Source organism: Nannizzia gypsea, genomic scaffold (assembly GCF_000150975.2).
Source record: "Nannizzia gypsea CBS 118893 supercont1.1 genomic scaffold, whole genome shotgun sequence".
NCBI lineage: Eukaryota > Fungi > Ascomycota > Eurotiomycetes > Onygenales > Arthrodermataceae > Nannizzia > Nannizzia gypsea.
Genome location: NW_003345201.1, coordinates 125332 through 139416, shown reverse-complemented (window position 1 = coordinate 139416; position 14085 = coordinate 125332). Strand labels below are relative to the sequence as shown.

The 14085-nt window shown below is 51.4% G+C and overlaps 8 protein-coding genes across 8 annotated transcripts; 4 read left to right on the top strand and 4 right to left on the bottom strand.

Moving 5' to 3' along the window:
* Positions 1-437: 437 nt before the first annotated feature.
* On the bottom strand, positions 438-1967 carry MGYG_00055 (ATP-citrate synthase; the record flags this gene model as incomplete). The annotated part of the gene is made up of 2 exons (XM_003175916.1): positions 438-1454; positions 1527-1967. 2 exons carry the CDS (start codon positions 1965-1967, stop codon positions 438-440), a joined length of 1458 nt encoding a protein of 485 aa, XP_003175964.1.
* A 629-nt stretch (positions 1968-2596) lies between these two features.
* MGYG_00054 (ATP-citrate synthase subunit 1) lies at positions 2597-4892 on the top strand (the record flags this gene model as incomplete). The annotated part of the gene is made up of 5 exons (XM_003175915.1): positions 2597-2715; positions 2778-2894; positions 2957-3146; positions 3236-4331; positions 4462-4892. 5 exons carry the CDS (start codon positions 2597-2599, stop codon positions 4890-4892), a joined length of 1953 nt encoding a protein of 650 aa, XP_003175963.1.
* A 1125-nt stretch (positions 4893-6017) lies between these two features.
* On the top strand, positions 6018-6696 carry MGYG_00053 (Rpp14 family protein; the record flags this gene model as incomplete). Its single annotated transcript, XM_003175914.1, has 2 exons — positions 6018-6249; positions 6329-6696. 2 exons carry the CDS (start codon positions 6018-6020, stop codon positions 6694-6696), a joined length of 600 nt encoding a protein of 199 aa, XP_003175962.1.
* A 156-nt stretch (positions 6697-6852) lies between these two features.
* Positions 6853-8083, bottom strand: MGYG_00052 (ATP-binding domain 1 family member B; the record flags this gene model as incomplete). Its single annotated transcript, XM_003175913.1, has 3 exons — positions 6853-7512; positions 7620-7720; positions 7795-8083. The coding sequence occupies 3 exons, from the start codon at positions 8081-8083 to the stop codon at positions 6853-6855; spliced, it is 1050 nt and encodes a 349-aa protein (XP_003175961.1).
* A 302-nt stretch (positions 8084-8385) lies between these two features.
* Positions 8386-9584, top strand: MGYG_00051 (mitotic checkpoint protein BUB3; the record flags this gene model as incomplete). Its single annotated transcript, XM_003175912.1, has 3 exons — positions 8386-8395; positions 8449-8704; positions 8786-9584. 3 exons carry the CDS (start codon positions 8386-8388, stop codon positions 9582-9584), a joined length of 1065 nt encoding a protein of 354 aa, XP_003175960.1.
* Positions 9585-9895: 311 nt separating this feature from the next.
* On the bottom strand, positions 9896-10547 carry MGYG_00050 (hypothetical protein). Its single transcript, XM_003175911.1, has 3 exons — positions 10245-10547; positions 10066-10211; positions 9896-10024 (listed from the first exon to the last, which is right to left on the bottom strand). The coding sequence occupies exons 1-3, from the start codon at positions 10542-10544 to the stop codon at positions 10009-10011; spliced, it is 462 nt and encodes a 153-aa protein (XP_003175959.1). The 5' UTR covers positions 10545-10547; the 3' UTR covers positions 9896-10008.
* Positions 10548-11003: 456 nt separating this feature from the next.
* MGYG_00049 (serine/threonine protein kinase) lies at positions 11004-11823 on the top strand (the record flags this gene model as incomplete). The annotated part of the gene is made up of 3 exons (XM_003175910.1): positions 11004-11120; positions 11183-11285; positions 11309-11823. The coding sequence occupies 3 exons, from the start codon at positions 11004-11006 to the stop codon at positions 11821-11823; spliced, it is 735 nt and encodes a 244-aa protein (XP_003175958.1).
* A 550-nt stretch (positions 11824-12373) lies between these two features.
* On the bottom strand, positions 12374-13689 carry MGYG_00048 (hypothetical protein; the record flags this gene model as incomplete). Its single annotated transcript, XM_003175909.1, has 2 exons — positions 12374-13077; positions 13140-13689. The coding sequence occupies 2 exons, from the start codon at positions 13687-13689 to the stop codon at positions 12374-12376; spliced, it is 1254 nt and encodes a 417-aa protein (XP_003175957.1).
* Positions 13690-14085: the final 396 nt, after the last annotated feature.

The following is a 14085-nucleotide window of genomic DNA, read 5'->3' as shown; positions in this document are numbered from 1 at the left end:
TCCCGGTATGCCCTTCGAGTTGGCCCGGAGTGTGCTATCCAGATGCATGTCTTCCGTGATAAGAATGAACGCAGGCCGTTATGGTTGAGGACACCAGATTATCCAAGGTTGGTCCGGCGACAGGTATGTACGCGAGGGTTATCCGCATTTCATGGACTACGGAGAGAAGCTGGGAAGGAAGGGAACGGAAACCCTAGCCATGTCATTCCTATGCCTATCAATGCGTTTTAGCATGAACTCCGTTACGTTGAGTCGGTAGAGGTATTATTTATCCTTGTGAGGAGAGAAAAGAGGAAGAAGACGACGACGAAGAAGAAGAAGGCTGACGATGAAGAAGAGAAATGAGGAGGAATTACGTCTAGTATTTATTATGCATCATTTTGGGTCATCGAGAAGTTAAACAACAGGAAAAGGAGGAAGAAGAGGACAGAGACGGCTTAAGAGCCAAACTCCTTGACGTCGGTGGTCTTGCCGCTGAGAGCTAGGGGAACGATGCCGGAGACGTGCATCTCTGGTCCAAAGACGTGCATGTCGAGATGCAGTTCCTCTCCGACGGCCTTGATGTTCTTGAGACCCTCCTGGTAGTTGGGGCCCGCTCGTCGGACCCAGATCTGAGTCTTGTGCTCGACAAGAACGGGGGCGACTTCTCTGAGTGCGCGGATGACGCCCTTGAAGGTGGTGGCTACGTTGGTGAAGTTGGCAATGCCTCCACCGATGAAGAGGACCTTCCCTTCGGGCCGCAGGGGAGCACGGAGCATGAGGTCCAAGACGGTGCGGGCGTAGTTGTATGTCTGGGTCTCGGTGGGAGCACCAGAGTATTCTCCGTAGTTTGCTAGCTCGGAGACGTGTCCGGCGGAGGCGATGGCGTCTGCGTAGACGACGGAGGCACCACCACCAGCGACCAGGGTCCAGATGCGGCCGTTGGCGTTGAGGACGGTGAGCTTGAGGGAGGCACCCGTCTTGGCGTCCATGTCGGAGATATACTTCTCTTCCTTGCTCATCTCGCGGCCAAAGGGAGCAGGGAACTCCATGGGTGGGCCGGCATCGATGGTGACTTTTGAGGTGGCAGCTGTGGTGGATGCGAGACCGAGGGCAGCAGGGGAGCGGGCAATGGCCCACTTGGTGCCGCACTCGAACTCGGCGGTCTGGTCGAGCTTTGCGGCCAGGTCGAGGAAGTGGACGGAGGCAGAGGTCTTGTCTGCGTTGGGGATGACGACCAAGGGGTTGATCTCGAGGTAGGTGAACTGGCAGTCGACGTACACGGCGTACAGGCGGGTGATGAAGTCGACGAGGACGTTGTGCAGGCCCTTGGGGATCTTGCTGAGCAGGCCGGCTGCGATCTCCTCGTTGCTGGGGTACTGCTTGAGGTTGACGGGGATGAGCAGCTTCTCAGCTTTGGCGTCCACGTCGCCCACGTCAACTCCTCCCTCATGAGTGAACAGTATCCAATCGCCCTGTTGAAGTCAGCATCCAAATCTCCTGCATTAGAATTAACATATATAAATGTAAATTAAAGGTGTGAGTACCTCTCTGACAGAGTTGATGTTGATGTAGTACTCGGTATCCTGGGGGTGCGGGACAAAGGGCTCGACGAGGAAGTGCCTGAGGACGCCGACGACGGTCTCTACCTGCTGCTCCTTGCCTGCTCGCTCAGCTACCCACGCTCTCGCCTCGGGCCAGGTCTTGTTGAGGGCGAGCAGTCCGCTCTTGCCGCGACGCTTGATGAGCTGGTCTGGCTTTGCGACGAAGCGGGCTCCGGGGGCGAGCAGCCAGGGGTAGGTAGCCTCTGCCTGGTCGAGGACGGCCTCCACGGCGACATCAGCAGGGAACTCGAGCGAGGCGAGCTTTGGAGGCGGGTTGTGGGTGTCTGCTGGCGGTAGAGGAGAGGGCTTGATGACGGGGGCGCGGGTGAGGTGGTAGTTGAGGATGGCCTTGCCGTCGGCCTCGAAGATGCTCTTCGCTGACATTCTGGTAGCTGTCTGTGGTCGTAGTCGTAGTAGTAGGTAGTAGTAGAGTAATTGAGTATGAAGCTGAAGCTGAAGCTGTGGAAGAGCAGGAGAGCAGGAGAGCAGGAGCAGAGAGAGCAGAATAAGAGGAAGAAGAGTAGAAGAAGAGGAAGCAGGAGGAAGAAGACGAGCTGAAGATAAGAGTCGAGGCTCGCTGTGTGTGGTGGAGCGAAGTGTTGGGTTGGGGCAGAGTGACTCGCGGCGCCCGCAGAAAAAGGAGGCGGGCGAAGTCACCACGACCCAAAGACGAGCCTTAGTTATTCCCACCAGAACTTCTTGTTGAGGTCAGCCTCGTCTTTTTCTTTTCTCCCATAAGAAGAAGAAGTCAGACCGAACGGACAGAGAAGTGAATTGCACTTATTTAGCTATATATTAAAATCCTCGAGCCGACGGACGCTTCTTGTGCCTGTTGTCTCCGTCTTCCTGCTGCCTCTTTTTCTCTCCTTCGTCTTCTTCCTCTCGTCGTCCTTCAAAAAGGAGCTTCAGCTTCAGCTTCGCCTTCGCCAGCTTCACCCTCAGTCTGCTACAGGACTCCTGCTCTGCATCTTTAGTTCTACTTCTATTCTATCTGCTTCGACTTCGACTTCACCATGGGCACCGACGGGAACCTGTCTGCCAACGACAACATCCGCCGCTTCACTGCTGCCTCCCGCCCGCTCACCCCCCTCGAACACAACCTCTTCCACAACAAGACACGATGCTTCGTCTAGTACGTCTGGTTCCTTGAGATCATAACAGAGAGAGAGAGAGAGAGATACTAACAAATGGCAGTGGAATGCAGCCGAGAGCGGTCCAGGGGATGCTCGACTTCGACTTCATCTGCAAGCGGTCGACCCCCTCGGTGGCAGCCATCATCTACACCTTTGGCGGCCAGTTCGTCAGCAAGATGTATGTCTACATGCTGCATAATCAGTACACTGCTCAATTGCTAACCAAAAGACTGTCTGTAGGTACTGGGGAACCAGTGAGACGCTGCTGCCGGTCTACCAGGACACCAACAAGGCCATGGCCAAACACGCAGACGTCGACACCGTAGTCAACTTCGCCTCGTCTCGCTCCGTCTACTCCTCCACCATGGAACTCATGGAATGCCCCCAGATCAAGACCATTGCCATCATTGCAGAGGGTGTCCCCGAGAGAGTAAGGCTTTCCCCCTACTTTCCCTTACTTTGACAATGCAATTGTGAGTCGTGGCTCATGCTAATGCAAAATGCTTTTCTGCTTTGTAGCGAGCGAGAGAGATCATGGTGCGGGCAAAGGAAAAGGGAGTCACCATCATCGGCCCAGCTACCGTCGGTGGCATCAAGCCCGGTGCGTTCAAGATCGGTAACACCGGTGGCATGATGGACAACATCGTCGCCTCCAAGCTCTACCGCAAGGGCTCCGTGGGCTACGTCTCCAAGTCCGGTGGTATGTCCAACGAGCTTAACAACATTGTCTGCCAGACCACGGACGGCGTCTGCGAAGGTGTTGCCATTGGTGGTGACAGATACCCCGGAACCACTTTCCTAGACCATCTGCTCCGCTACCAGGCCAACCCAGAGTGCAAGATCCTGCTGCTGCTCGGTGAGGTCGGTGGTGTAGAGGAGTACCGTGTCATTGACGCTGTTAAGAACGGCACCATCACCAAGCCTGTCGTTGCCTGGGCCATTGGAACCTGCGCTAGCATGTTCAAGACCGAAGTCCAGTTCGGTCACGCCGGTGCCTCTGCAAACTCCGACCTCGAGACCGCTGTCACCAAGAACAAGTCCATGCGTGAGGCCGGCATCCACGTCCCAGACACCTTCGAGGACCTGCCCGACGTCCTCGCTACCGTCTACCAGAAGCTCGTCAAACAGGGCACCATCAAGCCCCAGCCAGAGCCGGTCGTGCCCAAGATCCCTCTCGACTACTCCTGGGCCCAGGAGCTCGGTCTCATCCGAAAGCCAGCTGCCTTCATCTCGACCATCTCCGACGACCGTGGCCAGGAGCTGCTGTACGCCGGTATGCCTATCTCCGATGTGTTCAAGGAAGACATCGGTATCGGTGGTGTCATGTCCCTCCTCTGGTTCCGTCGCCGCCTGCCAGCCTATGCCTCCAAGTTCCTCGAGATGGTCCTCATGCTTACTGCTGACCACGGTCCCGCTGTCTCTGGTGCCATGAACACCATCATCACCACCCGTGCCGGCAAGGATCTCATCTCTGCTCTCGTCTCCGGTCTGCTTACCATTGGCTCCCGCTTCGGTGGTGCCCTTGACGGTGCCGCTGAGGAGTTCACCCGCGCCTTTGACCGGGGTCTCTCCCCACGCGACTTTGTCGATACCATGCGCAAGGAGAACAAGCTCAGTAAGTCTTAACCTTATTATATATATACATCCTTGCCGTATCCTTACCTCTTCCCGCCCACTCAATCCACAAATCCAGCTTTTTCGCCTTTCACCTTTTACACGTTCCACCCCTGCTAACTTTTCCCCAGTCCCTGGCATTGGCCACCGTATCAAATCCCGCGCAAACCCTGACCTCCGTGTCGAGCTGGTCAAGGAATACGTTATCAAAAACTTCCCCTCGCACAAGCTGCTCGACTACGCCATCGCCGTCGAGACAGTCACCACCTCGAAGAAGGACAACCTCATCCTCAACGTCGACGGCTGTATTGCCGTCTGCTTCGTCGACCTCATCCGTAACTGCGGTGCCTTCACACCCGAAGAGGCAGAGGACTACCTCTCCATGGGCGTGCTGAACGGTCTATTCGTGCTGGGCAGAAGTATTGGTCTCATCGCGCATTTCTTGGACCAGAAGCGTCTGCGTACTGGTTTGTACCGCCATCCATGGGATGATATCACTTATCTCCTGCCTACCTTGTCCAAGGGTTCGTCAGCCGAAGGTCGTGTCGAGGTCAGCCTCTAGGGGGCTACCGTGACGGATGACTTCCTTCAACTTACGGCAATTTGAAAATGATTGATAGATGGTGGAGGGTAGGTAGGTAGATACTTCGCCTTTGACTTGACTTCCAACTTTGATATGAAAATTAGTCCACGATAATAATACTCTTTTCTTTCTCTTTCCCTTTCTCTTTTATCCACCGTATCATTCGTGCTCCACAACCGCTAGTAAAATGTATCGAATCACGGTATTGACCCATCTTCAACACGCTTATCCTGCATATATAGTTAGTTAACCAGTCAATGAATTTACCCGCAAAAAGAAAAGCTGACGCCACGGTCAGGACATGTTCCTGTCTCGCCGATCTCTAATCACGGGCCTTTGTAATAGTGATGATGTGCAGACTGAGTGGACCAGACAAGGTAACGAAAGCAGGCAGGATGGTGAATCCACGCTCTCACGAGCTGTAAGGCTGTCCCATTTCATTCCAGGCAAATGCCCCGAATAGAAACCCCCCTCTGGTCCAGAGGAAACAGGTTCTCTCTTCACGGTATGTTGGGGCTCGGATTCCGTGCCCAACAGTTCGGCAACGGCATAGCCTACCGGGCCTTTCTCAGCCTTGACTCGTACCGCTGCTAGAACTGCCCCGTCTCTGACCGGATGCTAGAAAAACGATCATTGAAAGGGCATATTTCGCTTCGGCTCCAGACACTCTCTATGGAGAGATCAAGAACGGAAACCTGCTTCGGATGTTCCATGGAGAAGCGTCAACGCATTGCTTAAGCCTTTGGAATGACGCGAAACTTGACTGGATCCCGTAGGTCATGCATGCATCTTGAGACCGCGGCTGGTATCACTCTGCTGGTCGGAAGTAGACTGACTACTGTTCTGTAGAGTTCCTGTTTTTACAGACTGGGTATAAACTAGATGGATTCTTAGTGTAGTTGATTGCTGGTCTCGTGTGGTTGGTAGTCTCTGTTGTTGACAGTATTTGGCTGATGCTGATGCTGATGTTGATGCTCGAATTTCAACCTCACGCGTTAAAATGAAAAATCATCAAACCAACGTCATTCATTCAACAACCATCAACACTCATCTTGATATTCTCTACAATAGCTAGAAAAGGGACAGTCAGGTAATACCGCAAAGATGGTCCGTCTTAAACATCGATACCTGTTGGTGAACATTCTTTATCCACCACAGACGGGCTCGCAGAAAGCGCCGCTGGATGGGAAGGCCTTCCATCTCCAACTCCATCGCCCAACAGCAGATGCTCTCACACCTCAAGCCCTTGCTAGGCTGGTCAGAGAAGCTGTTGCAGAGATGTTTGGAGACTGGGGGATGGGCAGACTGGGAGGTGCTGGCGCTGGCGCAGTCAGTGGTGCGTTTTTCATCCTATACTTGCTACTGATTGATATTCTGTCTTATATACAAGTAACATACATGACTGACATGAATAGTGAAATACCTCTCTCCTGCTACGTCAACGGCTATCATACGCTGTCCTCGAGCGAGTTATCGCCTGGTATGGTCGGCCTTGACATACACGTCAAGTCTTGCAGTGTCATCTACAGCTGGCCGACAGAATGCCAATGAAAATGACCAGCAACAACGCTGTGTCTTTCGCGTAGTACGCGTCTCTGGCACGATGAAAAAGGCGGAGCTCGAAGCTATCCGGCGAGCTCGCGTCGAGGTCGTCAAGTTGACCAAGGAGTGGGAGAGTGGGGGCAAGGCTGTGCTCGAGGGCATGTTCGCTGACGGGCCTGCAGCGCCGCCGTCAGAAGACGGGATAGAGAGTGCAAGCGAAGACGACGGTGATAGTGAATAAGCCCCGTTGTCCAAGCCTGTCTGATCGGTGATTTTACAAAGGTGTGTATCCTGATTCCATCCGTGTTAAATTATATGCATATCCCCATGTTCCCCCATATTCTCCCCATCCCCCCCGCAAAACGCCTCCATTTTATTGTTTATCATTATTCGTTAGCTATTTATTCTTCCTTACTACCTTGATGCCGTTGTTGGGCGGAACATTTGACATCGACTCGTCCATATCCATATCGTCGTCGCCGCCGCTAGCATGGCCTCCTGAAGTCGTTTCTCTTGCCCTGGCCTCGGCCTCCAAGTCCTGTCTCTCCTTCTCATCCCACTCATCCTTTGCATCTAGCCATCTCTCCTGCACATCCTTTACATCAATTACTCCCATACCTTCTCTAACTGCAACCTGCCAGACCGTGTCGTTGGCTCCCTCGGCGGATCCAAACGCATACCCGCCCGCGCGATCAATCGCATGGAGCAAGCTCATCATGCTTTTCTTATCCTCTACCGCCAGGGCCTCGAATCCTACCAGGCTGAAATCCTGCACTAGCTCGACTATTGCAGAGTTCAAGGCGTCAAACTTGGAGTTTGCTAGCCACGGCGCTTCCTCGTTCAGATGCGGTATCAGATGCGAGAGATCGTGGACCTCGGTGTAGAAGTCCAAGTTAAAGGGGAGGGGAGGATATTTGCTGAGATTATCAATCTTCGTGAGCACGTTCAGATGAGGGAGATCCATCTGAAGCATTGCCCGAAGCGATAGCAGCAGCGCTGAGATGTACATTGATGGAAGCGTGAGGTTATAAGAGTCGACCAGGTGTACTACAACTAGCTTTACGACAGATGTTAGCACGTTAATCTGCCTATCTGCACGCTGCGCGTGATAGAAAAGGCAGCTGAATCTGTTCAAAATCAAACTCGAGAACGGGTAAGGCACACTCTATATCCAAGTTTTTGGATCTTGAAGAACATATTCCTTAGTGAGCTGTGGTGTGTAAATATTTCAACTTGACCGGGGCAGTCGAACAGAACATAGTCCTCTACCAACCGTTAGAAAAGTGATAATAAATGTAAGTGACAGCCACAAATGGAGTCCTAAGAACGGTGAACGTACCTCCAAGGTTGTGTAGTCCATCCTCGAGCCACTCAAAGTTCTCCTCGAGCTCCTCTAGCGCATACAGGACAGCTCCGTTGGGGCCGAGAGTGTTTTCCTTCATGATCTCTTCTAGTGTAACGAGCTCTCGCACATCTACTGCCGGTGCATAAGAAGTCTGGTCGTTAGCTGGATCCAAGTTGACTATCGAGCATTTCCTCCCGATGGCAGACATGAACTGCTGCATTCCATTGCAGTATGTCGACTTGCCGGACCCAGGAGGGCCGATCACAAGCTGCGCAAACGGCATCACTTGCTATCCCGCTGTCTGTCTCTGTCTGCGTGTGTATCCTTCAATTATCAACTATCAGCCAGTTATCAAATGTTTTCTTCTATGTTTTTATCAAAAGTTGAAAAGAAAAAGAAACAAAAAGGCGGTGAGGGGTGGCAGAATCCGATGCTTTTTTGAAGCTTCCAAAGTCGATGAAAGTCGAACAAACATTGAGTCATACTTGAATCACACTTGAAAGACGCTGCAAAACGCTGAAAGGCACTGAAGACACTCGGGTTGACTGGTTTAACTACTTATACGCGCATAATAACTGTCTACAGATGGCTTCTAGTAAGTACGGCTATCTGTCTGTCGATTAATTAAGTACTGACAAGCTTCACTAGACCACTTCGCTATTGCGAACCCGCCTGCGGACGTGATATCGGCCGTTCAATTCTCCCCAGAGCCAGAGTCGACGCGTTTTGTGGTATCATCATGGGACAAGAACGTATATCTGTATGACCTCAGAGACGAGAACGGCATTATTGGCGAGGGGAAACTCATACAAAAGTTTGAACATCGCGCGCCGGTGCTAGATGTCTGTTTTGGCCAGAATGAAGACGAACTATACACTGCCGGGTTGGATTGGGATGTTAGAAAGTCAGTACTGAAGCAGCTACATTTGGATTAATGAGAGAATGCGCTGACGTGTGTTCCGTGTGATTGTTTCTTTTTTTACAGGATCGATATACAGACCTCGACCCAGACGGTGTTGAGCTCACACAGCCAGGGCGTAAAGTCCGTTGTCTACAGTAAAGAGCACGGCCTAGTCGTCTCAGCGTCGTGGGACATGACCCTCCACATTCATAAGGCAGATGGGAGCGCTTCGCCCGCCACAATTCCACTGCCATCAAAGCCATTCTCCCTCTCCGTTACCCCCACCAAACTCGTTGTTGCCATGGCGTCGAGAACACTACATATCTACGACCTCAAGTCTTTAGTGTTATTCCTGGAGCAGTCCGGTAGTCAGCCACCAGCTCACACCCTCGAGCTAGAGCCCTGGCAGCGCCGGGAAAGCAGTCTTAAGTTCATGACCCGGGCGGTGGCCTGCATGCCCGATGATGCCGGCTACGCATCGTCAAGTATAGAAGGGCGAGTAGCGGTAGAGTGGTTTGATCCCTCTGACGAATCTCAAGATCGGAAATATGCATTTAAATGTCATCGGCAGCACGTTGACGGCGTGGATGTCGTCTACCCCGTCAACGCCCTCGCCTTTCACCCGGTATTCGGCACTTTTGCCTCTGGAGGTGGTGATGGAGTGGTCGCCTTCTGGGACGGTATTGCAAAGAGGAGGATACGGCAGTATCCCAAGTACCCTTCCAGCGTGACTGCGTTGGACTTTAGCTCTAACGGGAAATACCTGTTGGTTGGAATCAGTCCTGGTTTCGAGGACGAGAAGGATGATGTGCCGGAAGGGACCGTCAAAGTGATGATCAGAGAACTAGGCGAGACAGAAGCAAAGGGAAAAGGAGCTAAATAACTAGTAGTTGTCAATTATATTTGTATACAAAAATTTAACGACAAATACCCTTGGGGAGTTCTAGATAGGGTATAGAGCCGCCTGTCTACTAAATCGGATATGGATGCAACGGTAGACAGTATATGAAGCACTCCCGCTTTCGATTTTCACTCCCTGAAGATAGTAATTAATGGATAATAATATACATGGACTAATGCAGTGTTAATGCGACTGAGCCAAAAGAGTGAGCCCCCGCTAGTGACCAGTAGGTAGAAGTTATATCTTTGGCAAGTAGTTATAGATGTCAAGGCTCAATGTCATACAATCAGCAGGGAGAGCTCCAGGCTGCCGTTGTAGTCAAGTCTTCTCACTGCCACAAGCTCCACGTCCGTGAGGATGAACCTGTACCGGGCACGATGCTGTTTCATGTACCAGTTCAACTGGCTCAGTACTTGGTAGTACTCGTTCCGGCCATGCTGTGTCCCTGATGCCAGCATCGAACTCATTTTCAGCTCGGCTTGATGTCCCCAGGGCCGCGGTTGGGCCCTGTCCCGGGCATGAGGCCGGCGAAAAAGAACGCTGTGTCAGGCGTAAAGCTTTCTGGGGTCGCTGGGTTGGGGCCAGGACCAAATCCGAGGGCCGTTCGTCCTCCCATCATGCCCGCAATATTTAGACGATCGCGGGTAATGCACGACGAACTCGTGGTATGATGTGCTCTGCGATCGCGGCTTGGAGGAGAACCTCATGGTTGAATGGCCGGGCAGGCGAGCTCAGGAATGGATCCCGCGCTTTGCGGACAGCCGATAACAACGAGCCATAGCTCTGCATGATCGCTGTGAGGTTAAACTGGTCCCACTGAGCTGCGGGCTGCATGAAGGTGAACGAGTAGCGGAAGTTGGTGGTGTTAGGGCCGGGGTGGGCTGGGGGGCTCGGAGGAAGCTGGAGTGGCGCCCCCTGAAGAAACTCAAGCAACGATATCATGTTCTGGGCCATTTTTAGCGATGAGTTAACTAGGTACCTAGGTAGTTACCTAGATGCCTAGGCAGTTAACTGTAAAATGCGCGCTTCTGTGGTTATGGCAAATCTGATATCATCAATACCTGTCATTCAACCAAAAGGGCGAGCCTAGGCAGGATGAAGTTATGTCTTTACCAGAGATTAGTACGGATAGTTAACCATAGGGGAAATGCTGCTTATATAGTTATTTGGAGACGGCTATTATTCACCATATTCATTCACCATACCCCTTCACTACGCTCCTCGTCTTTCTTCGCCAGCGTGTTGACACCTTAGTGAGTGACTATCGGCACACTGCACTTTGTGACTTTGTACAGCCAGACGCCCATCAGTAAGTAGGTACCTAGTTAACTTTGACGTTTTGCGTCACTGACCTCGTTTGTTTCCTCACTGTCCTTCCCATCTAAGTCACAGTCAATCGAAATGGAGTTTCCAGACCTCCGGATATCCGAAGTTGTCTTCAAGGAGACTCTATCGATTCGCGAGTACTGTGCCCTTTTTATCGTTGAGATAAGAGGTCTGGTCTGCGTGATGAAAGTGGTATGTCCATCCAAATCCACACGCTATCATGATTCTGTCTCTGACGATTTGTACCCAACTAGCATCTTGGCCATAACCTTAACCTGCCTGAGGATTCCTACTATGAAACAAACATGTTCGTTTGCGAGTCGAACGCGTATCGCCGCTTAAATGAGGCTGGGCCTTGTGCAAAGGGGATCGTTCCTCAGTCTATGGCACAATTGAGAACATTGACCCAAAGCTCTGCCTCCCATATCTAAACAAATTTGTAGATGATAAATATCGTCCTACCGCTATCTTTATTGAATATATACCCAATATGAAGGAGCTACACCGGAGCAACTATACACCGGAAAGAATGAGAAACTTCGTCGAGGGCCTAAAGGAAATTCACAAAGCCATGGTTATGCATGGGGATATCCACCCACGGAATATGATGATTGTGGAGGACGACCCTAGTAGGGCAATCTGGCTAGATTTCGATAGAGCACAAGCTCTCAGTCCCGAGCCGGATGAGCTACACAAGAAACTGGATTGGGTTGGTAGAGAGACCCGTCTTATTATGGAGATGGCGGAAGATATGGTTTGTAGCCCTCCCGTCATTTGCTTGTTATTTTATGAATCCTCTTATTTTCTGACTTGGGTGGCCTGGAAACGCAGAAGGCAGATTGGACTGCGCAGGAGTGTCACAGGACTTGTCAATACTATGGAGGTCTTAGTGTGATGACCCGTGAAAGGATTCGTGCGCGTCAGCAACAATGCTGTTTCCAACCGGGAGGATGAAGGTGTATATGCAGTTCTAAGGCTAAACATCAACATAAAAAGGGCGGATGGGAGTTCTTTTGGTGAGTGATTGGTAATATTCGTAGTACAAAGGCAACGGGGGCCTGGGCTGTTGGACACTGGACCCTTCTCACTCTTTGTATTTTTTGGAGATACGGCGCCACCGGCCCTTAGTCGATATTGGCCCTGTGTAAAGTATCATCTTAAATATGCAAATTGAATCTCATCTACATTGTTCATAGCAGTTATACTAACTAATAGTCACTCCCGGCGGCCATCCGAACCCCCATGTAACATAGAGAATGGGAAGCAATCGCCGGATATAACAAAGTACTATATCGTTCACGGTCATCTAAACACTGGGCCTAGAGTCTTTAAGGGGAGAACAATAGATAAGACGTATTAGATAGAATGAAAATCGCCAAAGCGTATCGTAGAGCCTCGTGCCTAAGAAAGAAAACGTGTAGTGTATATGACGAAGCAAATAATACCTATCGGTACGGCGAGGGCGGCCGGTGGCGGAACGGCAACATCTCATCTCCTACTGGATCCGAATCGGGTAGTTTCTGCAAACCTGAAGTCTTCCCGCGTCGGCAGCAGGAGCGGCAGCAGGCACAGCAGAATAGCTTGCTGATACCGCTCGACGGCATTTTGGCGTCAGGGCCTCGTATGGATTTGCCTGGGTGGGTAACATTCCACACTCCGATGGCGACGAGCATTGGAGCAGCATCGAAGACGTACATGTACCATTCGTGATACGGTATAGGGTTTGAGGCAGTGTGGCCAGACGAGAATTCTATCAAGCGGTAGATGATGCGAACGGTGATAAACAGAAGACTGATGTAAAGCGAATATAGGAGAGGTCTCCAGGTTCGTTTGGACTCAAGCAATCTTCCGGTATGCTCAAGGTGGAGCATTTGACGATGGAACTGAACGGCGAGGATGAGGAACAGAAGGATGAAGAATTCCTGAATCCCAATGCCGCCCATGTAGATATGGATTCCTCGCATTGCAGCCTCGGGTGTTTGTCCGGGCCCGGCCATGCCACCACCTACTAGCTGGATGATGAAGGCACCGAAATCTAAAACGACGAAGATCTTCGCTAACATCGCAGGTTTGAAAATGCCAATGGTTCGGCTGGGGATGTAGAAGTGAATCATGCGAGCAAGGACCATATAGTCAAAAGCATTAACCCCTATTAATTCTGGTGGTTAGACGGGTTTCGGTAGATTAAATGGAGGGAAGGGAGCACTGTACATAGGGGTGAGAGTAGGATGAACAACTGAGCCGTTGTTGCTATGCCGGAGCTCTGCTGGTCGCGGGTGCCTATTGAACGTACAACAAACCCTGCGCATTCCCAGGTGGCTCCCATCAAGACAACCCAGACGAAGCCAGCTTTATAAAAAGTAGCCTGTATGAAATGCGCTATCATCACTACGCCAAATAGAACCGAAAACGCAATGGCAGCTCCAAAAGAAGGATAGTAGAGGTAGAGCGCATTGCATTCGGATGCTGGCACCCAGCCATTCTTGTCCGGGGCGATAGTTGGAGTGCAAGTGTTTTTGGGTAGGTCAAGAGACAAGCTAGGGATAGAGACAGGAGGAATGGAAATAGGAGCGATTGAAACCGGGGGGATCGAAACACCTCGCTGTTCAACACTCGCTAGTGCCGTGGTTATCGCAGTGGGAGTCTCAATAGCAACACGACGAACCGTATCCTCTGGTATAGCGGTCCGTACAGGCGTGGGAACGAGCGCTTCCACGCCGGCCAGTAGCAGAAGCAGAAGGGAAGCAGAGGCCCAGATCATCTCTCTCTCGCTCTATTTGGCCCCCGCGCTGTTGTGTATAGAAAATCACAGAAAAGAAGGGGAGGTTATAGCAGACAAACGAGTGGTATGGGTATAAAAAAGAAGGTCTGTAAACAATGGGAGTATGCAACTCGGTGATATACTGTCATCCATTGCCGCAATCACTGGCACTGTTCTTAATTAAATATCTTTCATCTCCCATCTCCTGCGGTGCCTCTTGAATCTGCTGCTGTTGTTATCCCCTGCTTGGATTGGGGCGCAGGCTGGACAGGGGCCAACGTAATTCTGTCATGAAAACAGGTCCAATCACTCAGCGGATACCATCGCTATGCACATGAGGGACACGCGGATGGGTACGTATCGTGGTATTCCCTGTGAGTGGCTGTATCTTCGTCA

Coding starts and splice junctions, on each gene's coding strand:
- MGYG_00050 (XM_003175911.1), bottom strand. CDS start 10,544: ATGATATCGTTGCTTGAGTTTCTTCAGGGGGCGCCACTCCAGCTTCCT. Junction 10,212..10,244: donor GAGTTCGTCGTGCATTACCC/GCGATCGTCTAA, acceptor GCATGATGGGAG/GACGAACGGCCCTCGGATTT.